The sequence below is a fragment of the Kogia breviceps genome, chromosome 12 (genome assembly GCF_026419965.1).
Source record: "Kogia breviceps isolate mKogBre1 chromosome 12, mKogBre1 haplotype 1, whole genome shotgun sequence".
NCBI classification, from domain to species: domain Eukaryota; kingdom Metazoa; phylum Chordata; class Mammalia; order Artiodactyla; family Physeteridae; genus Kogia; species Kogia breviceps.
The window spans coordinates 44273564-44288710 of NC_081321.1; the positions used below are offsets into that span (position 1 = coordinate 44273564).

The window sequence follows — 15147 nt, forward strand, 5'->3', positions numbered from 1 at the left end:
TCCCCATGCTATAAGCCCTTCCCCAGATTATTATCCCAGAGATTCTTATGGGATATTTTATAGCACAGTTCTCTAACCATCCTTCAAATACCACCCCACCAATCTTTAGGAAATTGAAGTCTCTTCAATATTTTATCTTAAAGGATTCAGCCCTAGACAGTAAAAGAAGAACAAAACATAAGGAATTGGTTTATAATCTAGACATAAGTAACTTTCTGAGGAGATCAGAGAGAGGTAGTTCTGAAGATGGTCAGGGCCTGCTTACTGAGTAGTTATCTCGCTGCCTGCCTCATAGGCTCAGATCTCTTCATGTGCTTTCCATAAAAACATCTCTCCAAAGTTTTCCTGGATCCTTAAGAATAGCTGGGGGGTGGGGGGACTTCCCTGGCGGTGCAGTGGTTAAGAATCCGCCTGCCACTGTAGGGAACATGGGTTTGAGCCCTGGTCCGGGAAAATCCCACATGCTGTGGAGCAGCTAAGCCCGTGTGCTGCAACTACTGAGCCTGCGCTCTAGAACCTGCGAGCCACAACTACTGAGCCCGTGTGCTACAAGTGATGAGCCTGTGCTCTAGAGCCCGCGAGCCGCAACTACTGAGCCCACGTGCCACAGCTACTGAAGCCCACACACCTAGAGCCCGTGCTCTGCAACAAGAGAAGCCACTGCAATGAGAAGGCCACACCACGATGAAGAGTAGCCCCTGCTCACCGCAACTAGAGAAAGCCCACGCGCAGCAGCGAAGACCCAATGCAGGCAAATAAATGGATAAATAAAAATTTAAAAAAGAATTGCTGGGGAAGCATCAAGTCTCTGCAGACAAATAACAGCTCAACTTGGGTGAGTTATCCATATTCTGCAAAGGAAGGAGAATTTTGTCCTTTAATTATAGAAGAACTCCATTTTTTAAAAGACTCTAAATTTTAAAATAATAACAGTTACTGACAGTTTATACTTGCTGTATGCCAAACACCATGTTAAGTACTTTATATCCATTAACTCATTTGTCCTACTTTTCTTTGCCTTCTTTCAGCTTTTATGTATGGCTGTTTACTATGCAAGGGGAGGGGCCCTTCTAGGAAACAGCCAAGTCCTCCCCATGCTGGTGTTCTCACAAGCCTTTTATTGATAGATTCTAGTCTCCAACCAACTCAAATTTGGTGTTCCCTAGCGTTTGCATTCAATCAATTTGTCTTTGCAATCCAGTGTTCCGTGTTCTGCCTTGGTAACGCATTGCCCATAGGCATCTGGGTTTCACTGGAAGATCCAAAGCCAAAAAGTCCTCGCCCTGAGATTGCTTCCCACCTTCAGGGATCATAACTGAATTTACTCCATTTCCCAAAGGAGTAGTGCAATACTAGAACTTTCTAAAAGCAATACCTCCTTTATAAGCCTATATTTCTAAGGTGGTGCATTAAGTTTTAGCTAAGAAATCAAACCTCCAGGTTCTTCCACACTAACTACCCGGCTTTTCACGCCTTCCCTGCATAGTATTTTAAAGGTATTTAAATGTTTACTAAATGAATAAATTAACCAGTATTTTTTCTAAAAGCATTCAGCATATATCCATCAAGCAGATAACTTCAAATTCTGCAAGTCTGAATTTAACTTCTATACTTTTTCCTGACCTCCCTTCATGTCTAATATCTCCTAACTAGTCTTACCACCTCTGGTCTCCTACCCCTCTGAACCAGCTGGGGTAATGCACCTAGTGTTAGTTTTCTCAAATATATGTTATCATGTCATTTCTCAGCTTATAAACTTGTTAATGTTTCCCAGTCACTTCCAGAATTAAATCTCCTTCATGAGAAGACTCATACCTAGGGACTTCCCTAGTGGTGCAGTGGTTAAGAATCCACCTTCCAATGCAGGGAATGCGGGTTTGATCGCAGTCAGGGAGCTAAGATCCCACATGCTGCGGGGTAGCTAAGCCCCCGTGCTGCAACTACTGAGCCCTCGAGCTCTGGAACCTGTCCACCACAACTAGAGAGAAGCCCATGCGCCACTATTAGAAAAGCCCGAGTGCTGCAAGGAAGAGCCCACGTGCTGCAGCTAAGACCCGATGCAGCCAAATAAATAAATAAATATTTTTTTAAAAAAGAAGACTCATACCTACCTTTTCTACTTGAATAACTTTACATATTTCTTTGCTACATGATAATACACTACCATCCTTTATTTCTAAAGGCAAATTTAATACCATCCCAGGTGTCTAAGATTCTAGGCCAAATATGAGGGCCTTGTTTTAAAGAGTTCAAATCTTACTCTTCATTTTTTAGCTTAGGCTCTGACAGAGAACCAGTGGCTTCAGAGAACCATTACAGACCAATAGGAGTCAAGAGAGAGAATACTGCCCCACCCTTCTCTCGCCCACTAAGAATATCTCAATCCTCTGGACTCTCATATATACTACCCTGTTCTCTTTTACGTACATAGGTAAACAAGGATCATTAGTTTACATTAGTTATTATTGTCTCTCCAAATAGTTTCTTCGGGAAGCCAGATAAGCATTACTTAGTTGCGGAGCACAGGCTCTGGATGCGCAGGGTCAGCGGCCACGGCTAACGGGCCCAGCCGCTCCGCGGCATGCAGGATCCTCCCAGACCGGGGCACGAAACCGTGTCCCCTGCATCGGCAGGCAGACTCTCAACCACTGCGCCACCAGGGAAACCCTAGAGGCTTTCTTGACCTTTTTTCTTGAATTCTCTTGAAAAGAGAGTATTTTTCTATTTTTTCTCTTTGGAGACTATATAGTAGTTTCAGAAGCTGTTTGGGAATAGCAAAAGAGAAAAGTTTTGGGTTTTTTTTTTTTTTTTCTGAACTACATCTTTTTTTCTAGGAATTTTTCTGGCCTTGCAGCAAGTTTATCATTGACTAAGTCATATTTTTAGGTTATAGCTAAGACATTAGTGTTAAAACCAAGGTTATAACCATGGTAGTAAACCAAAAGCTTCTTTTCAATTTATTTCTTTCCTCAATAACCCTTGTGTTCTTATTTGGACAGTCATAGCATCATTGATACTTCCTCTGAGGAATATTCTCTCACATTGGGAAAAAGGGGATAGATGAACTCTAGCTGAGGCAGGTGATTTCATCTGCCAGTGCTTGGCACATGATATGGTGCTGCTAGAGTTGCTTCTGCTATCATTGTTACTGTTGGCATCATCATCACCCCCAGGCCTAGAATCTCTTACTTATTTATTTATTTATTTAGGGGCGGGGTGGGGGTGTGGCACACCATGCGGCTCTCAGTATCTTAGTTCCCAAAACCAGGGATTGAACCCAGGCCCTAGCAGTTGAAGCGCCGAGTCCTAACCACTGGACCACCAGGGAATTCCCTAGACTCTCATATTAGAAGAAGCTTGGCTTTCTCAGCTAAGGATCAATAATGGCAATTCCTTAGAGATGAGGAAAGGCATGTCTTAGTGAATGATCTCCAGCAGTGATCTTCTTATTCTGAACTCAGGAACAGCCATGGTTAGAATATAGTTGACAATCTTCTTGGCCTCTACTTTATTATTATTTTTTAAAATATTTATTTATTTATTTGGCTGTGCCCAGTCTTAATTGTGGCATGTGGGATCTTTGTTGCTGCATGTGGGATCTTTGTTGCGGCGTGTGGGATCTTTTTAGTTGCGGCATGCAGGATCTTTTTAGTTGCGACATGCGGGATCTTTAGTTGTGACGTGTGAACTGTTAGTTGCGGGATATGGGATCTAGTTCCCTGACTGGGGATTGAACCCGGGCCCCCTGCATTGGGAGTGCAGAGTCTTAGCCACTGGACCACAAGGGAAGTCCCTTCTTGCCTCTACTTTAAATCAGATCGTGTACTTAAACAGTAATGATAATGGAGGGGGCCTAGACCACTAGTATTTGATTATTATTACATGTCTACTAATTCAGTGGAGATTTCAACATCATTCTTTTTTTTGGTGGTACGTGGGCCTCTCACTGTTGTGGCCTCTCCCGTTGCGGAGCACAGGCTCCGGACGCACAGGCTCAGGGGCCATGGCTCACGGGCCCAGCCGCTCCGCGGCATGTGGGATCTTCCCGGACCAGGGCACGAACCCTTGTCCCCTGCATTGGCAGGTGGATTCTCAACCACTGCGCCACCAGGGAAGCCCTCAACATCATTCTTAAAGTATGTACTGCCATTTCTAGCACTGGATGTATGACTTTTAGGTTTATTTGCCCTGTTTTTGTCTTGTTATCTGAAAGTTGCTGAAAAACATGCATGTGCCCTGCCCTGCACTTGTCGACTATCACTACCACCACAGAGGAATAATTCATATTCTTCTGGCACATGGATTGTTCTATATGGAAAATCCTAGTGTAAGTGCTGGCAAAGAGAGGGGGACAAGGATAGGAAATGTAAAGGGTGTATCAAGAGCTACAATAGGTCATGAGCCTTTGGGCCATTCCAGAATGTGGTATTGGGTTTCTTCTTTGCTGCAGTATAGAGCTGAGGAATGAACTGTGTATTTGCAAGTGGGTACACATTTGTGATTGTGTATAGTGACAAAAATAGGTAAATACTTGCTTCAACATATTTAGCTTGAGCAAAGATTTTTATTTTAAAGTTTGCTAAAGGTCAGAGGCATGAAATATAAGAGGCACATTTCACATTAAGATTCTTTGGGGGGACGATTTCCCCTCTTTGATATTCATGTTTCCCTTTTTCTTCTGTTAACATTCTAATCCCTTACCACTCTAATCCCTTACCACTACTACCAAAGAAGAGAGAGAGGGGGAAAACCTGGAGATGCAGCTAGTATTTTATAGGGAAGTAATTCCAAATAGATTTATACTATACAGTGCTTTAAGCCAAGGGAGAACTGGAATATGAGTATGATATAGTAAAATGCACTATATTATAGGTAATTATGCAAATTTAGAGGATTATGAACCATATATATGTATATACACTAGAAGCCTGATTAGAGCATAAGGGTATAAAATATGCCATGAAAGAAATGGATCCATGTTCCAGTCAACCTGGTAATTTTTCTCTAACAGAAGTACCCCCCTACAGAAGGGGCCCCCAAATGTAGCAGAGTCTGGTTGCCTGTCCTGGTATCAATAGTGAAAAATTACAGATGTTTTACCCCAAATGCTGGATTTCTTTAACCATACTTTATCTATTATTCATTCATATTTAAACTTTTAAAAACTTGTAAATAACTTATGACTAAACCCCTATCAGCATAGTAACAAATTTCATTTTTTACTACCTGGCATGGTAATTAGTATTTCATTTTGTTTGTCTAATCTTATAATAATTTTCAAGCTCCTGCAGGTATTTTGCAGTCTCATATTCTACAGTTTTATGAATGATCTATGTTCAACTTTTCTATATGTTCATCATTTAATAAATTTTTATTAGTTCCTCTATGATTTTTGAATGGAACCTAGATTTTATTAGTCTTCTCTCTTTACAGTTTACTTAAGAGGCATGCATTAATTGTGTCTCCAGCATCTGTATGATAAAAACATTCCTCTATAACAAAGTACCTTTTTTCAAAACCTTTAACAAGCTTATTTTGGCCTCTCATTTTCCCTGAAAGTTAGGTAGGACAGTTAAATATTTTCTTATTTTATGGCAGAGAGGAATTCCTTTAGGTTTCTTTTTTAACTCTCTTTTTAAAAAATTAATTAATTAATTAAGGGCTGCATTGGGTCTTTGTTGCTGCGTGCGGGCTTTCTCTAGTTGCGGCGAGCGGGGGCTACTCTGTTGCAGTGCGCAGGCTTCTCATTGCAGTGGCTTCGCTTGTTGCAGAGCACAGGCTCTAGGTACATGGGCTTCATTAGTTGTGGCACGCGGGCTCAGTAGTTGTGGCTCGCGGGCTCTAGAGCGCAGGCTCAGTAGTTGTGGCGCACAGGCTTAGTTGCTCTGCAGCATGTGGGATCTTCCTGGACCAGGGCTCGAACCTGTGTCTCCTGCATTGGCAGGCGGATTCTTAACCACTGTGCCACCAGGGAAGCCCTTTTAACTCTTCTGATGATTCATTGCTGTTAAACTTTGGAATCATTCTTTCCAAGGGGCCAAGATCTTCCTCACTCTTCAGCATCTAAATGTATAATCCTTCTGACCTTCTGTTCTTCATGTCTCCCTGCAGCCATATGTGTCATTGTCTCAGCCAATGGCACCACCTAGTCCAAGCAACAGTACCCCTAACAGCAGCAGTGGGAGCACTGTAAATGACCAGCTGAGTAAAACCAACCTCTACATCCGGGGATTGCAGCCAAGCACTACCGACCAGGACCTAGTCAAGTTGTGTCAGTCGTAAGTTGGGGTACATAGGGGTAGGTTTCCAGGGACAGTACAGATTTGGTGATACTGGCTTCTTACCAGATACTCTTATCCTGAAATGCAATATTATCAATATTTTGCTTCTACTCCTATAGTTGCAAGGTTTCTCAGCAGCCCCTCTTAGAGAAATTCTACCTACTACCAATATATAAAACTTTTATGTGTTTCTCTGAGGAAAGCTGGAGAGGGGTGACCTTTGAAGCCTAGTTAGTATATGACTTTGTTTCCAGCATGTACCCAGAACTGATGGTCTTAGTGGAAAGATTCCTATCCTTACACCTTGAATAGAAATGCTCAGTATCTCTAAAGATATTGATTAGAAGATAGTGAGAACCAGCAGTAGGGATAGAAGAAAGTGGGACTAGCCAATTGAATTATACATTTAGGAGAGTTTCTGCTGCTAGAGTTATTCTCAGTGACCCAGAGGAGCCCTCAAATTAGTGGATAAAGAAGAAAATGGAGAAAGAGTTGTCACTTGGCATCTACCCCCTAAAGATCTTTGGAGTTTCTTCAGTGTAGATTTGAGTCATGAGGTGGAGACAACTACCATGGAATTAGCCCAATTAGGAAAGCTGGAAAAATTGCAAGAATGCAGAGAGTCCAGCTCAATTCCATTTGGCAGAAATGTATGTGTTTCAAATCATTTATATGGGGGACTGATTAGAGGCAGAAGTCTGGTGGGATGGTAATATTAATGGGGAAGGGGAAATCGAGTTTAGAAAGAAATAAAAATAGGAACCTTAGTCTGTGTAAATTTACCATCTTTTAAAACTCTATTGAAATATAACAAGCATACAGAAAAGTTCACAAATCAGAAGTGTTTATAGAACAGTGAATTTTCACAAGGTGAACACATCCTTGTAACAGTCCCTGGTAAGCAGATTAAGAAATAGAACACTACCAGCTCTTCAGAAGCCCACCTCCCAGTGACAGTCTCTCCCCCACCCCCAAAGGTATCTACTGTTTGGCTTCTAAATGATTGATGTGGCTTGTTTGAACCTCATATAAATATAATGATGTAGTACATACCATTTTATGTCTGGTTTCTTTTGTTCAATGTTGTTTGTGAGATTCATCCACATTGTTGCATATAGCAAAAATTTGTTCATTCTTATTGCTTTATAGAATTCCATCATAGGAATATACCACAATTTATTTACCTGTTCTCCTGTTGCTGGACATTTGAGTTGTTTCCAGTATGTGACTGTTATGGATACGGATAGTGCTGCTATGAACTTGTACATCTCTTTTGGTGCATGTGTATAAGTCTGTACATTTATGTTGGGTATATACCTGGGAGTAAAATTGCTAAATCATAGGATATACATTTGTTCAGCTTTTGTAGATACTAGTAAACAATTTTCTAAAGTGGTCAAAGTAACTCAAACTCCCATAACAGTATGTGTCAGCTGTTCCAAATCCTGAAGAGGCAGAACAGTCTCCCCTCAAAATGTAGTTGTATGAGGCATCAGAGGTACTCTATAAATCCCTTACTCTACTGAGGTAGTGGTTTTTGGAAGTTTGCTAGCACCACGCTGCACAAAATCAGTCTCTAAAGGCTAGATGTGTATATAAAATCTGAATCTGTTACCTCGGCTTACCTTGCTAGAAGGGTATTTAAATGGAACTTAGGGAACTTAGTCTAGGACTAGTAATTTTTTTTAGGAAATGGAAATTGGCAAAAATGTTGGTTTATGAGGGAAAAGAGTATCATATCAATCTAGTTCCTTGATTTCTGCACCCTGTATTTCTTGTACTAAATATAATGTGCTGCAAAAATCAATCCTCTCACTCCACAAGACAGAGAAAAAACTCAATTCTACTTCACTATACTTTTAGACTTTCATTTTGCCCTTCTCAATAGTTGCCTTACCTTCTGCTGTGTCTGAAGGGATGAGAATAGTCAGGGTCAGCATGTACAATAAGATGGAAGTAAGGAGCCCAGTAGGGGACCATAGAGAAGTAGGAATGAGGAAGGGAAAGAATAGGTGCTAGATGAGTTATGATGAAATGGAAGCTGTGAAGAGCTGGTGAGTGAAATCCTCATGGGTGTGTGAGCTGGGAGGGACACCTTTCTGTGAAGGGTGTTTCCCATGCATAGGACTTCCTGCCTTTGTCCCAGTTATCTCTCTAGGTTGTACAGGAAGTAAATGTTGCTGGATCCTAAGCCCTGGTGGGCAGGAAGGAGAGGCGTGGAGTCTGGAACTGGAACTCCTGGTTCTCTTGGAGGGGCTCCTTCGGAGGAGGAAGCTGCACGATCCAGCTGTTGCCAGCTGAAGTGGAAATTCTGACTCAAAGTCTCAGGCTGCTCAGAGCACAGCAAGCTCAACCCTGGGGCCTTGATAGGGATAGCAGCGTGTGTGTCCTCTGGCTTACAGTCTCTTGCATCCCTTCCCTTCCTAAATTTGGGAAAGAATCCAAGTATGTAGCCCTGAAGGGTTATGTTCGCCACATCCATTCTAGCCTCCAGGGCATTGCTTGGCTTATTCTCTCTAATCCAGTGGGTCACAGAGCTCCACTGAAACAGTCAGTGAGAGGCTGCCAAGGAGCGAAACAAATACATTGATCGTCATATGTTCTTTAGGGATGGGATGAGAGGAAAAGTAGAAAAAAATGCTTGTTTCAGGTATTCATCTCAAATTCAGTCCCTGCCAACTGTTTGCAGTTAAATTTTATACTTCTGACTTTGTTAGTGATTTCTGTTCCGTCTCTCTAATATTTTTACCTTCCTGGAGTGGAATGTAGAGACCACTTTCTAGTAGAACACTTCTGATATAATCCCTGACCCTTGATAGATACTCCACTGCTCAAGTTTGGGGAACTCCACATGACTCTGCTGCCAAAGTATAATTTTCAGAAAGTTGAAAAACATAACTCTCCTACAGATATAGGTGAACTCATGCCAAATATTTATTTTACTCTTTAGTGAGGGAACTACTAGCAAGATGGTAAAATGGGTCTTTTCTAATGGACAGAAATTATTTGTATTTCTACTAGATAAAAACCTACAAATTAATATGTATCTTCACAAAATCTGGGCCCTCATCAGTAATAAATAGTAACTGAAACAAAGGAACATCCCTCTAGATAACAAAATATACCTTGAATGGGCCTTGTAGACAGTGTTCCAGAATGACATTGAAAGAATGTGCAATCCTCATTTTGCCATATCGTCAAGTTTTGGATAATTTTCTTAACACAGCTGTTGCATTTGCTTTTATGCCCACTCCCCTCCCTAATACACTGAAATCTTGACAATGAGAAATAGAAATCAGGGAATTCCTTGGCAGTCCAGTGGTCAGGACTTGGCGCTTTCACTGCTGGGGCCCTGGGTTTGATGCCTGGTTGGGGAACGAAAATCTCATAAACTGTGAGGTGCAGCCAAAAAAAAAAAAAAAGAAAAGAAATAGAAGTCTTAGAGATTAAAGCAGGAAAGAACCATTTGGTTAAATGTTGAGGTCCCATGAATATAATAATAATATAATATACAATAATAATAATAGCAGTTAAGAGTGTTCAGGTGTTTACCATTTGATAGACATTAGTACTTTATATTCATGAACTCATTTCATATTTCCAACAATCCTATCTCCATTTTACAGATGGTGAGACTGAGGCACAGAAAGGTTAAATGACTTGTCCAAGATCACACATAGCTATAAAGTGGCAGAACCAGGATTTGAACAAAAGCAGTTTGGCTCAATTTGACCTTCAGTCAGGGGGCCAGTAGAAGGGTGAAGAGTGGGGTGTCAGAGAAGAGAAGCAGTTTTTCATGGGAGGAATGGTGTTTATTCAAAGGAAGATAAATAACATCAAGGATTATTTTTAGTCCTCAAGGAATTCTAGCCAGAGCTCTGGCCTTACACACTGCTATGTGGACGCCACCAAGCTTCTTTCCCAAAAAAAAGACAGTAGTCTTTATCTAACTAGTATCTGAGTGTTATTTGGGGAAGAAGAGAGAAATGTGTTGATAGTGTACGGACCGCAGTTACCTTATTTCTTGTAGGTACCTTTGGGGAATAGGTTTATATGATAAGTGTGACGTTTTAAATTCATTTCTTCTTTGTTCTAAGGTTTGAGTAGGGACAGTTTTCCTAGTGGGAGTGAAGACGGCATGGATTCATCTAGGTGTCTCAATCTCTGTCCTAGTCTAAATCCCTGTCCCCAGATTATCACTTTGCATTTTCTTTTCCCTTAGATATGGCAAGATTGTCTCCACTAAGGCCATACTGGACAAGACCACAAACAAATGCAAAGGTAAGAGAACAGCTGTTCTTGGTGGTGGAGAACAGCTGTAAGTGAGGCAGGCCGTCCCTTGCCTTTGCCCTTTATTGCTGCAAGTCCCTGGTTTCCAGTGCCAGGGAGGAGTTTTCAGGGTTTTCAGGCTTAAAAGACTAGTAGGTATTTAGATTCTTTGTGACCAGATAGCTAGAGCTGAAAATGCTGTTTTGGGGACCCAAGGCTAGAAGCCTGCACAGAGTGCCTTTGAATCCCCTGGGCCTACTTTGGGCGTCATGTTTCCCTGGATTGGATGGTAGATATTCATTCGTAGGTGAGTTTATTTCTACTTAGCAAAGCATTGTAAATGCCTTTTGTTTGTGGAGGTGGGTTGGGTTTGTTGGGGTTTTGAGCAATTCTAGGTGGGGATGGAAGAGTGGAAGGAGGGGAAAGGGCTGTACATTGGGGTGAGGAGGGGCTTCTTCCAGCAGGTGGCTGATTATCTGCTGTGGAGAGGCTGTATTTCCTACATGCCTAGCATTTCTGGGGGTGTGCCTAGAAAAGAGAAGGAGGTTCTTTTGGAAATAGAGTGGGGCTGTGAGTTATTAGAGGAGCCTAATTCTTGAAACCTAGGATTTCTTAGGGGAGAGGGAGGAAGGCAAGGATACCATTAAGACCTCATTGCCCTTGGCATTCTTAGCTATAAAGTAGACCAAATCTCACAGGGTTTGAGGAGCATGTGGATAACCACCTGAAACCTCTTCATTTCTCTTCCTCCCTACCACTTCTATTGCGTGGATCGTAACTCCTCCTCTGTTTCCTGAAAAGCCTGGGCCTCCTACCTCCCTCACACCCCCCACCTCCCAGTGATGCTGTTTCCCTGTTCCAGGCTATGGCTTTGTGGACTTTGACAGTCCTTCAGCAGCACAGAAAGCTGTAACAGCACTGAAAGCCAGTGGTGTGCAAGCACAGATGGCAAAGGTAAGGGTACTACCCCGTGTCTATTCCTCTGAGGGGTTGTAGTTAGCACCAAAGCCTTCCAGAGGCTTAAGAGCCATGCATGGGCTCTAGGCCTGCGGGCTTCAGTAGTTGTGGCTTGCGGGCCCTAGAGCACAGGTTCAGTAGTTGTGGCGCATGGGCTTAGTTGCTCTGCGGCATGTGGGATCTTCCCCGACCAGGGCTCGAACCCGTGTCCCCTGCATTGGCAGGCAGATTCTTAACCACTGCACCACCAGGGAGGCCCTCTCCCCACCTCTTCTTTCTGGAGAAAAGCCCTCTGACATTAAAGTGACTTTAGACTTCCTGTGAGACTAGAACTTTCAGGGCTCCGTGGTGACCCAGTGAGCTATACATCTGGCTCTTAGTGTAACCCCCAGCACGTTGGCTTCCCTTTTCCCTTCTCTCCTCCTCCTGCTTTCCCTCCATCAGGGAGTGTACAGGCATTCCTACTAAGAGGAATCTGCTGTGGCTGGAAGAGCGGAGTGGGGGGATTACCCAGAACAATCCAGCCCGGGAAGCAAAGGCGGTCCAAGAGAATCCAGCCTCTGGGACAGGCTGTTGGGCTGTTGGATAGGAGAGAAGAGCACTGCTCTGCCTAGTTCTTAAAGAGACAGCCAAAAACTTCATTGATGGCTTGTATTGTGGGCTTGTACAGTACTAGAAATATTAAATCTGTGGGGTTTTTTGGCCCGGACTCAAAATATAACCCATGACCCATGATAGTGGGACTAGGTGTTACAAATCGTTAAGATTCTCTTTGTTTATGTGCATGCCTTCCGGCTCTTTCTTTTCTGAGATGTCATTTTGTGGCTGCCCACTGAGGGTGGGAGAGGGTTAAAGCATATGAAATTCATGTTTTCACTTTTATTTCTATAGCAACAGGAGCAGGACCCCACAAATTTATACATCTCAAACCTCCCGCTGTCAATGGATGAGCAAGAACTGGAGGGAATGCTGAAGCCCTTTGGCCAGGTTATTTCCACTAGAATCCTTCGAGACACCAGTGGGACCAGCAGAGGGGTTGGCTTTGCCAGGTGAGGAATGCCAAGAATGGGAAATGATGAGGTTAATAAGGAATGTCACTTAGAAGGTCACCAAAAAGTCTGTGCCCTGCTCCCCCCAGGACCAAACTATTAGTCTAAAGTACTTGACAGTAAATCAAAAGTTCATTTAATTTTAGGTCACAATACTCACAAACCTATTTTCTCCCAAATCTTTATCCTTTTCCCATTACTTCCTGCTATTCTAGCCTTTGTTTCATTGATTCAGACCTAACCGGAATAAAATAATTCCATATCTTCTTATAGTTTACTGAGTATTTCTCATCCTATTATCTCATTTCATCTGTGAAATAAATATTAATTCTCCATTTTATAGAAAAGGAAACCAAAATTCCCAATATGAAGTGATTTGCCCAAGGTCTCACAGGAGCAGAGCCCTTATCCTTCTGGCTTCAGGATCAGCAGGATGAAATGGAAGATTTGGTCTACCTTTTCAGATCTGTTGAGAGTCTTAGATTCTAGAACCAGCTCTGTGACTAACTGCCCATGTGATATCAGATCTTTATGAGCCTTGGTTTACTTTGTGAAGTAGAGGTTTAGATGAGTGATTTTCTTAGGGTGTTCTCTAGAGCAGAGTTTTTCAGGGTACCTTCTTCTGAGCTTAGGGTCACTATTGTAGGGCTTCAGCCTCTTCTAGCCCACTTAGGAAATGTTACTGCTTTTATTGAAGATTTTGCTTGAAAGGAGATTCTGTTGCCTTTCTAAAAAGTTTGAAAAGTATTGGAGCAAGTGATCTAAAAGTCCCGTTTTCTTTTGTAATATCTTCTCTGGTCCAAGAACATTCCTTTACTCTAGAGTGTTTTAGACCTTGAGAACAAGGAATAGGACCTTTTCCCTAGCCAACTCAATCTTGGTGGCACCACCTGCTGGCAATCCCAAGTATAACTAAAAGGGGAGTTTCTAAGGTTTGTGATCATCAAACTTTTTTGCTCCATACTCTCTTAAAGCAAAAGCTCCAGTTCATGGCACCTTAGTTGTCTCGATAATTTTTTAGCCCTAGACAAAAGAAATACTTAACAATTCAATTTATTAAGTAATTAGATGGTCTAGACAATTCAAAAAGTGTTTAATAAATATCTTAACAACTTTGTAGTTATTTGAAAAATACATTGAAAGAGAAAATATTTTTATTTCATTCTTCAATAACTATACTTTTAGTGAATGTGTGCCTGTTGGACACTATACAACTTCTCAAACCTTGGAATCAGATTGGACACTTACACCCTCATTTCCTGTTACACATTAGTTTTCTTATGGTACTTGCTTTTGTCATAGCAACCACTGAAAAACCAGCTTTGCAAAAATATGTTATCTAAAGGATTGTAGGGTGATCTAATGTTGAAATGATGAACTGTTTAGAGTTAGTCGTTTTTACAGTAGATATCCAATAGGTATTGCTGTATTTTCTTCAGAAAGTTAAAATATCCCTTGTTGTGCCTCTGTGAGCTCATCACAATGGCCCAGGGTGCCTCAAAGCCCAGTTTGGGAAATATGGCTTTGAAAACTTAAAAAACTATGAAATCTCTTGCATGTTTCTACATTAATACCTACAGATTTTCTTCATACATTTAGATTCTTGCAAAGTATAATTTCCAGCAATTTATAAATATTGACATTTTAAATAAAACTGTCATATCATTAAAAAATGTATCTAAATGAGATCTAAATGTCATAGCAATTTGATACACAAAATCATTTTAAAAATACCTAGGGCATTTTTTTAAAGTCATAACTCTTACATCATTCTTATAGTGTTCTTTTTTTCTTCTTGATCTTGTATTTCCATTGTATTTCCCTACAGAATTGTATTCTGGTATAAAATACTTTTATAGTTGAAAGTCTTTGTATGGATCATTGTTATACTTCTCTGCAACGAAAATATGTATGTAAATTTTTTTTCCTGTGGCCCTGAGTCTATATGCATTAATCCATAAGAAAATTATCTTTATAATTAGTTCACAGTTGCCCCAAACAACATAAATATATTAAAATGTTGATACAAAATTGTTTCATATAAATTTTATTGGAAATGCTCCTTTTAGATTTATATAATTAGATCATGTAGCCATCAGTGAATATTGTTTATTGCTGTAACAAGACAGAGTTTAGTACCAGTTCTGTTCCTGTGTTTTGTTTTCATGGTGAGGAACCTTGTTCACATAAATAAGTAAATGGGAATGGAAAGAGTTTTGCTAAAATAGGAATTCTTTGAATTCCTTCTGAATTATATGCCAAGACCAGGGTGATCTATCATCCAGAATGACTTTTTTATGTGTCAGGTGACAACTTGTTGAGTTCTCTAGCTGTGGGAAGGAAGAATTGGAAACATCTGACTTAACAAAAAGATTTGTAACTTAGTTCTCCATGCCTTGTGTTGAGCTTTGGGATGAGTTCGAAGTATATTGAGAAGAGTGGTTGTAAGAGGGGTCTTTAGCCTTGATCATTAGTGATCACAAGCTCTCCCTCAGGCACATCAGTTTTAGGAAAGAGTTTATGAGGAAGTTGAGATCCTGAAAGTGATTCTCTTAAAACCCTCCATGCCTGCTTACCCTTTTGAAAGACTA

General features: G+C 41.2%; 1 protein-coding gene across 20 annotated transcripts in view; it reads left to right on the forward strand.

Moving 5' to 3' along the window:
• RBMS2 (RNA binding motif single stranded interacting protein 2) overlaps positions 1-15147 on the forward strand; it is a 106317-nt gene that overhangs the window by 65205 nt on the left and 25965 nt on the right. For 15 of the 20 annotated variants that reach the window (XM_067009575.1, XM_067009574.1, XM_067009562.1 and 12 more), the window contains 4 exons: positions 6112-6278; positions 10504-10562; positions 11413-11504; positions 12399-12556. In XM_067009575.1, the coding sequence (XP_066865676.1) occupies positions 6136-6278; positions 10504-10562; positions 11413-11504; positions 12399-12556 (452 nt within the window). In that variant the 5' untranslated portion in view covers positions 6112-6135. Of the gene's footprint in view, positions 1-730; positions 836-6111; positions 6279-10503; positions 10563-11412; positions 11505-12398; positions 12557-15147 lie in introns of those variants that run through there. The other 5 variants (XM_067009561.1, XM_067009560.1, XM_067009558.1 and 2 more) reach the window with 1 other exon arrangement.